This window comes from Manihot esculenta, chromosome 1 (assembly GCF_001659605.2).
Source record: "Manihot esculenta cultivar AM560-2 chromosome 1, M.esculenta_v8, whole genome shotgun sequence".
In the NCBI taxonomy this organism is placed as follows: Eukaryota; Viridiplantae; Streptophyta; class Magnoliopsida; order Malpighiales; family Euphorbiaceae; genus Manihot; species Manihot esculenta.
Window position 1 is genome coordinate 12949564 of NC_035161.2, and position 15497 is coordinate 12965060.

Sequence of the window (15497 nt, forward strand, 5' to 3'; positions counted from 1 at the left end):
AATGGCCCCGCTATCATCCACCCCTAGCTCATCAGTTATTGTCTTCACTACTCTCAGATACTCAAAGGGGTCATCCCCTGACTTGTATTTGGGAGCATCCAGCTTGAGGTAATCTGTCATCTTTACCTTGCTCCCACCAACTGAGCTAGGTCTAGGAGGTTGAGTAACTAGGGCTGCTGGTTCTGTGGGTGGTGGAGGTGGGGGTGCAGCATTCCCCGAGGTGGGGTTTGCCGGGTTAGGATAGAAGGGTGAGGGTGGATAAGCTGGGTACTGTGCATAAGGTGGATAGAAAGGTGGATAAGGCATATAGGTAGGGTAGGGGTTAAAGCTGGAATAATCCGATGTACCTCCCATCGGATACCCTGAACCCTGTGGGAAGGGTGGATAATGGGGTGGAAAACCATACCCCGAGGCCTGAACGCCTCCCTGAGACTCCCCTGTCCCCTCTTCTTCCATGCTCACATCCAGATTCCCATCCCTCCTCTGATCCTCTTCCATAACCTCCCTCACATCTGAAGAACTTCCTCCTCTATCAGTCCCCCTTCTGCTAGCATCAAAAGACCTTCTAGGGTCCCTTGACACTCTTTCTCTGTTGGCTCTACAAGACATTGCCCTAGGCAATGTAAGAGGACGGGCGCTCGTGCCCTCATCCTCAGGTGGTACTCCAGTCAATCTTGCCGATCGACGGGTTCCTCTCATCCTGTTTTCTGAAAAACAGTACACATCATACAAACATTAGCATCATATGGTTCATGTGGGCACACATGAACCCTCATCACATATACATCATTCATATCATAGCATCAATGCACATGTATATAATCATGGCATTACACATCATCATACAAGACAGGACTCCACATCCTATCCTAGCGGACATGATCTTTCCTATTGTGCTTGACCTTCTAGAACATCTATGAGCCCGACACTCTAGGTCCGATCCTATGAACCTAGGGCTCTGATACCATTCTGTAACAACTCGAAAATCGGACCGCTACCGGTGCTAGAATCCGGGTCGGCTTAAGGCCGCCAAGACCCGTAGCAAGCCTGACATTCATCCTGAAAACCTGTTTAATCCCATACATGATCAACAACATACATAAAAATTTAAAACTTTTCTTTCACTCATAAGCCAAACTCAACCTGAACATACTCATAATCATAATCATGACCCCTCTGTGGGATCTCATCAATGCCCCAATGGGCGATACATCATAAGATGAGTTGGCTTTCATGAACATTATAAAACATTTATAATCATGTAACAAAAGGGATACCTCATACACAATGTCAAGCACAATATCTAATCCTCAATATCATTACATGACTGAAACTGTACTTTTACATAACATTAATACATTTATCATGTCCACACTATCTATTACATATACCAGACTTCATTACTCTTGTAAACCTCCTGGTCTACCCTGTACCTGCAATCCTGGGGAAATGGGAGAGGGGTGAGCTACTAGAGCCCAGTGAGCAGAATAATAAAACATTTAAAATCATATGATAACATGGAATGCATCACATCACAGCTAATCACATCAAGGATGAACCTGTCACCAATAGCCCTCTACATGGTCCAACTGTGCCAGAACGTAGAATGGGTCCTGGTCTTTCCCTTACATCTCATAACATAACAGTGTCCAACTGTGCTAGAACATAGAATGGGTCCTGGTCTTTCCCTTACATAGTGCCAGCGAACGTAGAATGGGTCCCACTGGTCTTACATTCCGTACCGTACATATCGCATCATCATATCATAGATCGAGGGCTATGGATCATCCAACATTCATCCACATCAACATTTAAAATGTGCAATGCAACATATTCGTGAATTCTAATGCAAGCAACCTAATTCATCACATGGCATTCATGATGCATGAACATGCTCAAAACTATACGATTAATTTGCTTAAAAACATAAAGGTTTATTCCACTCACCTCTGGATAGCTCTGACCAGACACTGGGACAACAGACTCACTGCTGGGGTCCTCGGTTCCTCAGGTCCGAACCTACACAGGTGGACTCAAATGAGGGACCAAACATACATGAACATAACTCTAAACTATTCCCCAAAAATCCCCCTAAAACATCATGGAATAATCATAGAAAAACATGCAAGAAAGGGCTGGACAGGGCACTTTCGGTGGCAGGTTCGGCGGCCGAAAGTCCCTTCAGAGCCGAAAGTCAGGCAGGTTCGGCGGCACCTTCGGCGGCCGAAACTCCTAGACAGAGACGAAAGTCTCCTTTCGGGGGCAAGCTTCGGCAGCCGAAGGCTGCCTCCACAAGCATGTTCGGCGGCCGAAAGTTCCTTCGGCTGCCGAACCTGGTTTCTCCCAGAATGGCAGAAACTCAGCTCCCCTATGCATTTATGCCTCCTATCTCATCCAAACATGCATAAACCTATTCTACAACACTCATACACAAGCATACAAGTTCCTAGGGGCATCAACTAACTAAAACCCCATCTATCACACATCCAACATACATTTGCAAGCCACATTGTTCAAAATCACATCAAAAACCCATAAGCTCAACATAAGCTACACATGCATTTTCTACCCCATGAACTTGCATAAAACTTGCTTAAAACATAAAGTAAGCTAGAGATCGACTCTTACCTCTTGAAGATTGAGGGTGGAGGCGATCTAACTTGGAGTTGGAAGAGATTTGAGTTCTTGAACCTCAAAGCTCCAAAACTTGCTCAAAACTCGAAAATCTTCAAAACAAGATGAAAACTAGTGAAAAACTCGAAAGATCTGAAGGAAAAGACTCAAGATCGGTGAGGGGCGGCGGAGAGCTCACCTTGGCAGGAAATGGGGAAAAAGCTCGCCCGTTTTCGGCTAAGGGACCCTTTTATTGTGGCTGCCCAGGCCACGTTCGGGGGCCGAACGTGCCTCTGCATGCATGCCATGTTCGGCGGCCGAACTTGAGGTTCGGCGACCGAACCTGGACTTCCCTCACTTATGCTTTCGGGGGCCTAAAGGCGCTCCCGAAGGCATGCATGTTCGGCGGCCGAACTTGAGGTTCGGCGGCCGAACCTGAGTTTTCCTTCAAAGTTGTTTTCATGCAAAAACTCATTTCCATTTTTCTTAAAACCATGAAATACCTTAAAACATCTTATGAAAACATGATTCTACCCTACTAGAGGCCTCCGACATCCGAGATTCCACCGGACGGTAGGAATTCCGATACCGGAGTCTAGCCGGGTATTACAAGTGTTATAAGTAGTGAAAGAGTGATAAGATCACTAGGATTGTCCAACAAAGCTACAGTTGGCACACCTCCTTCAAACTTGGAATTTAAACTCCTAGATTAAAATGGGCAAGAAAGTCATGTGTTATATCAAGGCAACTAAATGAGAAGAGAAAAAAAAGAGTATTGGCAAAGTTGCAAAAAGAGCAAAGGCTACTGATGCATGAACCTTGTTGATCTATTTCTGCAAATTGGAAATTTGTCTTTTAAAATGTCTGTGAAAACTGCGACAATCTGTATTTTTGTATAATGCAACAATTAGTCTTAATTAGGTTGTGCTTTTTAAACTTTTGTTTGTTATATGTTTTATTTGAACTTTTATTTGTCTTAATATTATGTTTTTTTAACTGGAATTGAGTTTTGCTCCCGTATGGTATGCCATTTTGATTATGTAATTAAACTTCCAAAGTCCTTGGTTGTTAATGAACTATGTTACTAGTTGTCTGTATTACTAATTCATTCTTTACGATTGTTTGATAATCTCATTGCATAATTGGTCTTAGCATATGCTAATTTAATCCAAAAGTAGTAAAGCTATTCAAGTTTAGGTATTGCCAAGATTTTTGATGTGATTAATGAAAGCAAATATTCACTTTTACTAAAAGTAATACACGCCAAAAGCATGAAGAAAAATTCTGAAAATTTTGATTCAAAGGTTTCTTTTTACAAGCGTTCTTTATCCTTATATAGTAAGGAGAAAATTAAAACCTAAGACACTCTTCTTAGACTTAGCCAAACTATACACAAGATCCAAATCCAATCACACACTAAAATAACATATCAAACTTATGAGCGAGGATTTAATTATGTAAAAATATTTTAATAAAATTTTAAAATTATAAGAACTGGCTTATAAATAATAATAATAATACCCAAAGATTAAATAATAAATCAATACTTTGTTCTTGATAAAAAGTTGTTGGGTTTAGTTTCTGCACCTTTTTATGAGGAGACCTCCTTCATATGAAATTACGGGACTATTTTGTGGAATAAAAAAATTGTGTTAAAAATAATATTAAATGATTAAATTATATTATTTTCACATTTTTCTGCAATATATAGATTTTGGTATTTTAGACCTTTAAAATTACGCCAATAATTTCAAAAAAAAAATATTTAATTTAAATTTATTAAAGATTAACTAAAATCAAAATATAAAACCAAAGGTAAAAATAAAATTTAAAAGGCACCACCTTTTGTTTTTTTTTTTTTCTTAATAATAGAAACTTAAAAAATAAGTATGTAGCCTCTTCATTTGGTAAAATGAGCGTCCTCTTTCTATATGCCTCAGTTTTCACTCCTCTTTGAATTGTTTCAATTTTCAAAATAGCAAAATCAAAATTTTTAGCCCCAATTACAATTATAGAATGTAAATATAGTGTCAGTGTCTCACCTCCCTAACATTCTCAAAAAAATATTTGGACAAAAAGGAAGAAAACAAAAGTTCTAATAAACATTAGGAGAAAAAGTTTGGAGGTATTCAGCCATTAGAGGAGGTAAGTAATCTCTCTTTCTTTAAATTTGTGAATCAGTTGCTGGATTCTCCTCTATCTCCAGTTCTTTGGGAGTTGGAGTCTGTAATTCACAATATTAGATGTTTTATTGACTCTCACAGTGCAATTAAGATACAACATATTCTAAGAATAGTAAATAAGCGTGCAAACTGGGCAGCTTTGAATGTAAGATCTAGAAACCTTGATCTGGGAAGGAAAGCAATCCTCAGCGTGCATGATCTTGCCCTAAAGTCAGTCATCTGGATACTATACTTTCATTGAGCTTTTAATTTTAAATTCTTAAACCTTTCTCTTCACAATAACTTAAATATAATATCCAAAATTTCTATTTGAAAAGAAACAATGTGGAGTCGTACATCGCCCTATAAAATAATTTGGTTGAGGAAGATCTAGAGAGAGAGTTATAATATATATATATATATATATTTTTGTCATGAATGTGCAAGTAAAAACGTGGATTACCTATACGGAGCTATTGGTAGGAAATTTTAGTGTGAACATCTTTGAATTTATTTTAAGGTAGTGATTCAATTAGTTTAGGTGCACCATGGTCTTTAAGCTATTATTTTTTTTAAAAAAAAAATTTACTTGCAATCTCTTTCCTTTTATACAATTTATTATTATTTTTGTTTGTTGAGGGCTTTAGAAGGCTTGAATCCAAGTTTCATTTGGAGGAGTATATTGCAATCCAGAGTAAGTTTCAAGCAAGATTGTCATTGCCATGGGGTGATGGAAATCAGATTCACGTTTGGACTGATCCTTAGGTTCTTGGTTTGGATAGTGTTCGCTACTCATGATTATGAATCAGATGATTCGAAATCATATTCGTACACTATTTGCTTTATGGAATGTTCCTATGCTTGAGTCATTATTTCCAAGGGGGGTAATTCATACTATTCTTAATATCCCTTTAAGTTGTTTTCCACTCACAGATTCTTGAATATGACATTTTGATAAAATGGGCAAATGCTCTATCAAGTTAGCTTATTGGGTGGCATTTGCTATGTTTTATAATGACTTTAGTACACATGTTACTGATTCTTGGTGAAAATTATGGCAATTTCACATACCTTCTAAAATGCTTAATTTTATTTGCGGTGCATGTAGATACATTCTTCCTCAGATGTTTTGGTTGCTTGTTAAAAGTATTGGGTGTGTTCATCATGTGTTGTGGTTAAGATGGACTTCATGTTTTTATATCTTGCCCTTTTATTGTTAGTTATTGGACATTTATGGGTTATACTTGGGATATGGGAGATAGTTTATCATTTGGGGATTGGTTTTCCAGTCTACTGGATTCAGAAGACTTGATACAAGTTTTCAAGATATGTGCAGTCACATGGAGTATATGGTCTATAGTAGGAATAAATTATTATGGAACCAAAAGCATTTCTCACCTTAGAGGTTGTTGAGTATAGACGTTTTATCTCTTCACTCGTAGTGTATTGCTTAATCTAGGAAGAGAAACAATTTGCCTTCTTAGAAACTGGCGTTTGGATGCATGATTATCATATTCTTCGATATGGACGAAATTTTCAATTAGAACAGATTTCTAGACAAGCTAACCAAGTTGCTCATTCTAGTGTATACTTCTTGCTCATATGCTTCTTTTATTTTATGGTTGGAGCCTCTAAATTTATGAGGTCTCTTCTATGTATGAATGTTTCCTCGGTAATGAATATGTTTTGTTTTTCCTCAAAAAATCTCACTCGGCCTATTGTAATTAAGGAATTAAATCTTGATTTTTTTTTATTGTATTGTCCAAATATTACCTTTTTATAACTAAAAAAAAAATATTTGAATCGTAAAATTAGATTTCATTATTTGTGGATCGTGGAGAACTTTTTTAAAGACATAAAATTTATTTTTTAATCAAATTATAAATTAAATGTGATCATAAAATTATATTCTAATTAGTTTTTTATTGAAGTTTTTAATCGAGTACAGTTTCATTGTTAATATAAAGTTAATTTTGAATATATATATATATATATATTATTGAAAATGTCAGGTAAATATCATTTATAATAAATAAAAAATATTTTACGTGGCATGCAACTGAAGCAACATTTCCCAAAATCAAAATTTCAATTCTAAAGTAAAGTTTTGCTTAATTTAATAAAGTTTAATCGAACATCATTTTTTTTTAAAGTTAGGCTTTGTTTTTTCTATTGAAAGAGTAAAGTCTATATAATTTTCTATAATGAATTTTTTAAAAAAATTATTTTTAGAAATATAAATAGTTAATCCAACAATGTTAATGTTTTAAATTTAAAACTAATAAGATGCTATAATAAATTATCTTTTAAGTAATGACGGGAAAAATTTTAAAAATTATTAAATAGGAGTGAAAATTTGACACTCTTTCTCTATTTTCAATATATATATTATATATAAAGAGAAGATAGTATTTCACAAGTCGGTGGCCTTGCTGTATCACCTTCATTAGTCCAATTCATAATCAGAGAAAAAAATCAATAAATCAATTAAAAAAATAATAAAAACCCCACCGTTTATAAACACAATCAAATTACAAATATTTACTCATAGTTCAGTTAACTACTTAAGAAGCATTTAGCCCTCAAAGGACTCCTAATTGAACAATTATGTAGATCAAGGGGCCAAATAGGCAGCTTATTTGGGGATCTTAACAATACAATGGTTATCAACTAATAATAATACCTAATCCCTAAAATCCCTATAAACACGACAACTTGGGTGAATATACATCATAAAGAAAATGTTAGTCTTTCTATTTGGTCTCAGGAGATCCAAAGCCATAAGGGTTCTTGCTGGCCCAGTTCCACTGGTCCTTGCACATCTCACCGATGCCATATTTTGCCCTGCAACAGAACTCAACACATGTTTAGGGAATACGTACACACAACAAGTCCCAGTCAACTTCAGATGCCAAACCACAATTTTACATGCAATATAACGCTCAAGACTCGTCTTAACATGACTGGCTTTTTTCCAATTTTCATTTTATCCCGAACTAATCATCACCAAACTAACAATTCAAGTTGGTCAACGATTACAAACAAAAAAATGAGTGCAGATTTACACTTACTTCCACTTCAATTCCCGTTCAGCCTTTTCTGTAGATGCGTAAACAATTTCAGCATCACCAGGACGCCGTCCAGCCATTACAAGAGGAATTTTCTGTTAAGAATCATATGTTTAATAAAAAGATAATGCACGTAAAAAGGTAGCGGAAAAATTGTGCAAAAACAAGGCTCAATCCCATGCCAGGTCATAATTGAAACATCTTAAAAGACATAAGATATATGCAATCAAAAAACTGGCAAGCATGCGACAGACAACATTCATCAAAAGAGTGACTTTTATATGTGAATGAAGTCTTAAATATAACCCCACTTCTCTCCATTCCATGATTGAGAAAGGCTAAAAGCAAAATTTGTTCTTGCATGGATTTTTTAACCTTGAGAGCACAAAACCAAAATCACATATTTTCATTTAAACACAAACCCATTAGTTGTAGACACGTTTCAGCAGTGTGCAAGTGCAGCTCAAATTAACCAAAAAATAATAGTACCTTTCCGGATGCCTTTTCAAATGCTGCAACCATCTCCAAAACTGATGTTCCTTTTCCTGTTCCCAAGTTATATACGTCACAGCCTGTGTGAAACATATCCATTCAACAAATGTCATCAAACGATAATAGAAGTGAGATTCATCTCGTAATACAACAGAAAAAAAATAGTTCACACGTGTACTTAGCAAAAAGTATTTCCTACATTATGAATTTGCGAGTTAAGATAACCGAGGAACCCATCTTTTGCAAGGAGACAAAAGAAGGGTGCACGAAAGGTCCAAATTAAAATTCCAGCTAATTAAATCATGATCTATACTTTTCTCTTAGCATTGTTCAGACACCTAAAAAATGGCACCATATGCAGCATTCTTAAACACAGATGGATTAGCAAACAAAGAAATCACCATATCATCCATAACCAAAGCAACCACCCACTCAGCAAGAATAACAAACATGCGGAGAAAACTGTGCTAAAGAAAACTTAACAGAACAGTTATCATGATTAAAGCACATACCTATTTTAGCATCGGAGAGCTTACGCAATGCAGCAATGTGACCATCTGCCAAGTCCACAACATGAATATAGTCACGTACCTGAAAGGAGATGAGGATCATTAAGATGGCTGGACATTGAAGAATGGGTTAACAACATATGCTTCCTCAATAACTTTAGTTAATACATAACATACACAAACCAATAACAAAAAATTGGTGATGACAGATTCCATAAAGCAACACAAATATAGATCCATCATGTAGAATAATATAGTGATTGCGATGAAGCTACAAAACTACCTACCCCTGCTTTTAACCAGACAACAAACATTGAGATGAACACTGCTTAGAATGCACATTTTTTAGTACCAGATAACCAATTCCTGTTTCATATACAGTTAACTACATTATTAGCAACTATTTTAAGTTTTTTTAACCCTTTTCTTTCTGTTACATCAAACTGTGCCTAGTAAATTGAAATCCTGCAACCTATGTGGACAAGCACAGAATTTAATAAGACTATAAAAACAGACAAATTTCCAGATGTCTGAACACGATAAATAAATTTAACAAGGGCCTCATATTGGCAACGAAAGCATACCCCAGTACCATCCTTTGTTGAATGGTCATTTCCAAAGACTGTCAGATGAGGACGTCTGCCAACAGCAACCTGCTGCACGTAGGGCATGAGATTGTTTGGAATTCCACGGGGATCCTCACCAATAAGGCCACTAGGATGTGCACCAACAGGATTGAAGTACCTTAGCAATATGATCTTCCATTCAGAATCTGAACGGTAGATATCACGACAAATCTCTTCAATGAAAAGCTGAAAGATCAGTCAATCAGATTTTATTTTCATTTTCCATATAAACCAACTACCAATTGTCAGGAGTAAACACTACCATGCACCTAATGGTTGTCAAAAACACACCTTGGTTCTACCATATGGGTTCATTGCAAAAAGAGGGAATTCTTCTGTACATGGAACCTCCTTTGGCCAACCGTAAACAGTAGCTGATGAAGAAAACACAAGCTGAAAGCAATAAAAAGATAAAAGATTAGTCAGTACTCAGTACACAGATACAGAAGCTATCATATACAAAAAGCATCTAGAGAAAGATACCTTCTTGCATCCATGGGCAGCCATTACTTCCAGCAATGTAATTGTTCCAATAACATTGTTGTCAAAATAAAGCAATGGTTTCTCCACACTCTCACCAACTGCCTTGAGCCCAGCAAAGTGGATGGCAGCATCAAATCTACAGAATAGACAGGGGACGAAAAAGACAGATTAACAAAGATTAGATATTAAGCAAGAGGAACAGCATTACAACATAAATAAATATGAAAAAAGTTGTATAGCAGTAGTAAATACAATTATCCAACATTTCCCTTCCTCCCACCCCCACCCACCCCTTCTTATTCATATAATGAGATAACAGAATCAATGAAATATTTTTAGTTATTTTTTTAAAAAGGGCGCAATCCATTATAAAACTAAATGAATGAATTATAAAATCATCCTTTCAAACGTTTAGGTGTTACCGCTTAAGGAGAATACCAAAATACCCTTTCTTTAAAGAAAAAGAAAGAAAGAAAGATAGAATTGTTAATAATAACAAATTTAGGGACTAAGTAGCCGGTTATTTGAAATTTAAGTAAAAATGCTGGGATATACTTAGAAAAGGACTAAAGTGTCTAAGAGAATAAAAGCTAATGGACATTTGAATGAATCTTTCAAAATGCAGGATAAAATTGTTAATAATGACAATGCTCAGGGATGATTTTGTAAATCACCCAATATAGATTGACGGCAATGTGCACCCAAAAGCTCAGAATCATGGAAACTATTAAATTAATAGAATATAAATCGGACAGCTCATATACTTGGTTTGGGAGAAAACTTTTTCCAGAGCTGGCTTGTCGCGGAGATCTACCTGCAATGAAAAGCGGAAACTCAATGATTAGAGCCAATTACATTAGAAACATTATATAATAACAAAAGGAAATTGACAGTTAAACTCATGCAACATCATCATGAACAAGCCCAAATCAGAATTGATCTCATATCACAAAACTCGTGATTTTCAGTTCAAATTCGTGCCTAAGAGTTCATGATCATAAAAAAATTATTAAAAAAAAAAAAAAAAAAAAAAAAGAAGCGCAGCGGAAGTAATTAACAGGCTAAAGCTTCGTACAAGAACAGAAATGTCGATATAATCGAAGGTTTCAGTTTTCAGTAAATTAATCTCACCGAATCATCGTAACTAACAAATAATTTATAGAATTTTCTTAAAAAAATATTTTTTGAAGAAAAGGACTACCAGAACTGACCTGGTGAAAGGAGAGGTTCTTGCCGTGTTCACCGGCGAGTTCCTTGACTCTTTCGAGAGCGACAGCGGAAGAATTATCGAGATTATCTACAACGACGACGGAGTAACCGCCTAACAGGAGTTGAAGCACCGTGTGACTCCCAATGTAACCAGCGCCACCGGTGACCAGAATATTCTTCACCATGACGGAAACCTCAGAGAGAGAGAGAGAGAGAGAGAGAGGAGTTACTTTTGGAGGAACTTACAGAGAAGTAATGTGATCACGAGCTACAGCCTAGATGACGGTGTGTGTTATTTATGGGCTTGTTGGTTGGAGGAGGAGAATATATGAAAAAGGAAGAAATCGAAAAGAGGATGTGTAAATAGACTCTTTTTTATTATTTTTTTAATAAAATAATAAATAAAGGGGGAGAGCCAGAGAGGAGACCATAGGCCACGTGGGATAAAACTGACTTTCGCACGTATTTGGGAATTGGCTCCCCAGCGCAGTTTAGATTCTCCGTTGTGGGGGGGGTGGGGGGCGGCGCTTTAGGAAATTGACTACATTACCCTCAATAAAAATATGTTTATTATTTTCCCTCACATAACTTTTTTCTGATGTATTAAAAAATTTATCAATTAATTTTTTTCATTAGAACTAAGTATTTTATTATTAAATTTTTATATTATAAAAAATTTATTTTATTAATTAATTTACAACACTTAACGATTAATATTAATAAATTAATAAATTTTTTAATTTTAAAGACATTTTAATATTTTTTTAATATAAAAAGTTAGTTAGCTAATTATTTTAATTTTCTCTAAAAATATAATTACTAATAAATTATAAAATAATAAATTTTGTTTTATTTGTATAATATAGCTACACCATTCTCCAGCTATGGAAGTTTTGAATTCCCCCAATTAGTTGAAGGCGAGTTTTGGTAAAGGGATAGCCAAAAGAATGCGGCCGAGGCTCTCCTTTGACTCCAGGCCTGTTTCCCAAAGTTACCGATCAAGATTCCAGACCTCTAGATCTTTCCCTCGTCATTTGATGTGTGCAGTCGAATTGCAATGGGATTTTGTTTGATATGTCCCAATGGTGTAGTTCTCTGCTCTCTGGCAGTAGTTGCATCATTTCCTTTTGACCAAGTTGTAACTAGCACCGAGTTGACCGGGTTCCAAAAGAGTTCAGTGGGTGGACATTCTGCACTGTATGAGTATGGAATGGACCTCATAATAAATCTTATTATCAATGGAATTTTTCTTGCCTTAAAAAAATTCATGACGTTTCAATAGAAAATTATTGTTACTAAATTATTAGTCAAACTGATAAGTTCTTTATCTCTTAATGTATGCTAAAAAAAGGAATATTAATAAATTACATTTAGAAAATAGACTATAATTTAAAATGTATAAGAAAATACAAATATATTTTTAAAGAAAAAAGAGAATATTTAACAAAAATATTCTTTTTAATTATAATTAAATGACTAAATTAAATTTGTTGATCAGATGCAACATTATAGATATTATATGAATATTTTAAAATAAAAATAAAACAACATTTACGTTTTTTAAATAATTAAAAAATTATTTTATTATTCCAATAAAACTTCAAAAATTATATTACAATATATTATTTGCTTTTCTAAATTCACTCTCTGGCTATCGGGGTTAATTTAAAAATTCTAACTTGATAATTAAATATTTAAAATTTTAGCTAATCGATCAGCACGATATTTAGCCTTTCTTATTAAGATAAAAAAAATTTTCATATGATTTTAGAAGTTTTTAGGTTCTCAGATTACATAGATTTTTAGGGTAATTAATTATATTTATTTTTTAATAATAAATAATTTAATTTATGAATTTTTAAAAATTATATTATAAATTACTCTATATTTTAGGCACAGTTTTTGTTTGTCTTTTTTTGCCATTAATTTTAGGCATAGTTTAGTTTTGTTTGTAAATGAAAAGAATAACACAAAATCGATTGTGATGTTCTGAGATCTAGAAAATATGATTTACAATAGTTGTGTAAGCTTTAATGGAGAGAAAAGGGGTTTCTCTCCTTTTATTCATTCTATTTTGTCTACTAGTGACGCGTAATGGCCTCCTTACTACAGTGCCACCTGCCTCTGTCATGTAAGTCCGTACGTACGAAAATGTCAGACGTCCTCTTTACGCCAGGCGGCCATTTAATTCTCCTAGTGCGAGTGAGGACAGGGTTACGAATTGACTGGGCTTATTGTTCCTCCCACGTCACATCATCGGGTTGAGCCTGTAGTGAGTGGGCCTGGGTTTGTGAGTGACCCGGTCTGCTCTGTGGGCCTGAATCAGGGCTTTGGGCCTGAACTGCCTTTAGAGGCCTGGTCTCATACTGAGGTGATGAAGCCCAATGGTCATCAATTGCCCATTTACCTTCTCAGCAGTTATTGCATGAATGATGAGGGGTAAATTCCTAGAACTCTTTATGACCGCGCGGCTCAGGGACGGTTCCCATCAAAATGTCTCTTCCTTGCTTTACTGTTTTCAAAATTCAAAAAACCCCTAAAATTTTATTGAACTCTTCTTCTCCACTTGCTCTCTGTGCACCTTGTTTCTTCACGTTTTCCTGCGAAATTATCTTCAAGGTATGTACTCTGTTCTGCCATGGAAAGTCCTAAACTTCATGATGTACTGAACCTAGAGTCTAATGTCACCACTTTCTCCCTCGCGACCCTCTTTTCTCGAGAGTAAATACCCCTCTGTTTCAGATTAGGGCTCCTCATCGTAATGAGAGAATCGTTCTTTCCGATCCTCCTCCCTCTAGTCTCATTGATCCTCAAAGGGACCGTAGTCTAATTTTCTTTGTCAAACAGCGCGAGTTTGGCTTAACCTTTCCTTTCTCTCCGTTCTTTGTTGAGGTTTTTTGGTATTTCGGAATAACTCCCCGTATGCTTGCCCCCAACTCGATTCTCTTCATGTGCTCTTTCAAGTCTGTCTGTTTGAGTTGGGGTTTCACCCCCACAGCTCGTCTGTTTTTCACCTTTTTTCGTCTGGTCTGTGCGAGCCAATGTTTTTATTATTTTGCTCCCCGAGGAGGATTGTCTATCTTCTTGGGACACAAGGATTCCATCAAGGCCTGGGCAGAGGGGTTCGCGGTGGTAGAGCTGAAGGGAGGTTCAGGGCTGTCTTGGTAGGTGGATCTCCTTTGGAGGGATGTGCCCTCGGGCTACAATGACCTTCCTCAGCTGACCCTCTCTGAGCAGATCGACTTTTTCATACTAACTTCTGTGGAACGGAATTATGATGTTGAGAAGTGCATGTTTGTGTCTAGTCTCTAGAATTGCAAGGATGTTGGTATTTGCTTCGTTGATGTGCTATTTTCCCTTATTTTCATTTTTTATTGGGTATGCTGCTAATTCGTTCGATTTTTGTTTCTTTGTAGCTTCCAAACTCCCCATGGAGAAGATCAAGCCCCCAAAGAATTTCGTCTTGTCTCGGGAGAGCATGAGGGCTGCTCTGGACGCCTTCCGAGCTAGATTGTCCGTGGCTGATACGACTCGGGAGGTCGCTGAGATCATCTCTCCCCGGTCTACTAGTCGAGCCATTCCTCCTGCTCCGACCTCTTCTCGTTCTTTGGCACCGGGCTCCAAGGGTCCTCATTCGGGAGCTTCTAAGGCCTCTGGTCGCAGCCGATCCCACTCTTCTTCCAGGTCATCCATAGCTCCGAAATCTAAGCCGGCCTCCATCCCAACGTCTCGGGAGCTCGTCGTCATCGAGGAATCCGTCGAGGACGCCCTACGGGGGAAAGGATAAGGTCGCTTCTGTTTCTGGAGGCATTCTCCTGAAAAGTACCAAGGTCCACTCATCCGTTGAGGGCGCTTCTGAGGGTGGGGCTGAGGTCGTCTCAACCGGCCAGGGTATCTCTAAGGACAAGGCAAAGGCCAAAGCTGTTTTAGCTGCCCCTCATTCGAAAAAGACCTCGACTAGCAGCGGTGTCGTTGTCAAGGAGGCCACTGGCAAGCGAGCTCCTCCCTCAGAGGTTCCTGCTATGGCTCCAGCCCCGAAGAAGGCTCGCATCCCTAAGGAGCTCGCTCCTACTCTCCCTCTGACCGAGAAGAAGAAGACATCTGTGGAGCCGTTGCTCTCTGTCCCGGACAATGAGATTTTGAATGCTGATGAAATCACTCCTCAGTCCCCAGCGACCACTGTTGCCGAGCTGCTGTGGGAGAGGATGTTTGGTGGGATTGCTAATGCCTCAGACCCTCGTTTGCTTGCTCTCACCAGTCATCTCGCCTGCTTTACTCGGGAGCAAATGGCTTTTCGCTCTTGGACTCGGGAGGAGCTTGGAGATACAGTTAAGG

General features: G+C 37.1%; 1 protein-coding gene across 1 annotated transcript; it reads right to left on the reverse strand.

Annotated features, from left to right (window-relative positions):
• Nucleotides 1-7268: 7268 nt before the first annotated feature.
• Nucleotides 7269-11802, reverse strand: LOC110626082 (UDP-glucose 4-epimerase 5). Its single transcript, XM_021771826.2, has 9 exons — nt 11165-11802; nt 10718-10767; nt 9954-10089; nt 9762-9863; nt 9429-9656; nt 8848-8926; nt 8333-8415; nt 7847-7938; nt 7269-7619 (listed from the first exon to the last, which is right to left on the reverse strand). The coding sequence occupies exons 1-9, from the start codon at nt 11345-11347 to the stop codon at nt 7529-7531; spliced, it is 1044 nt and encodes a 347-aa protein (XP_021627518.1). The 5' UTR covers nt 11348-11802; the 3' UTR covers nt 7269-7528.
• Nucleotides 11803-15497: the final 3695 nt, after the last annotated feature.

Bases quoted from the DNA above. Each gene is read 5' to 3' on its own strand.
- LOC110626082 (XM_021771826.2), bottom strand. From the start codon at position 11,347: ATGGTGAAGAATATTCTGGTCACCGGTGGCGCTGGTTACATTGGGAGT. The intron at 9,657-9,761 runs GTGTGTTTTTGA...CTGATCTTTCAG, and splicing joins ACCCATATGGTAGAACCAAG to CTTTTCATTGAAGAGATTTG. The intron at 8,927-9,428 runs GTATGCTTTCGT...ATCTCCTTTCAG, and splicing joins CAACAAAGGATGGTACTGGG to GTACGTGACTATATTCATGT.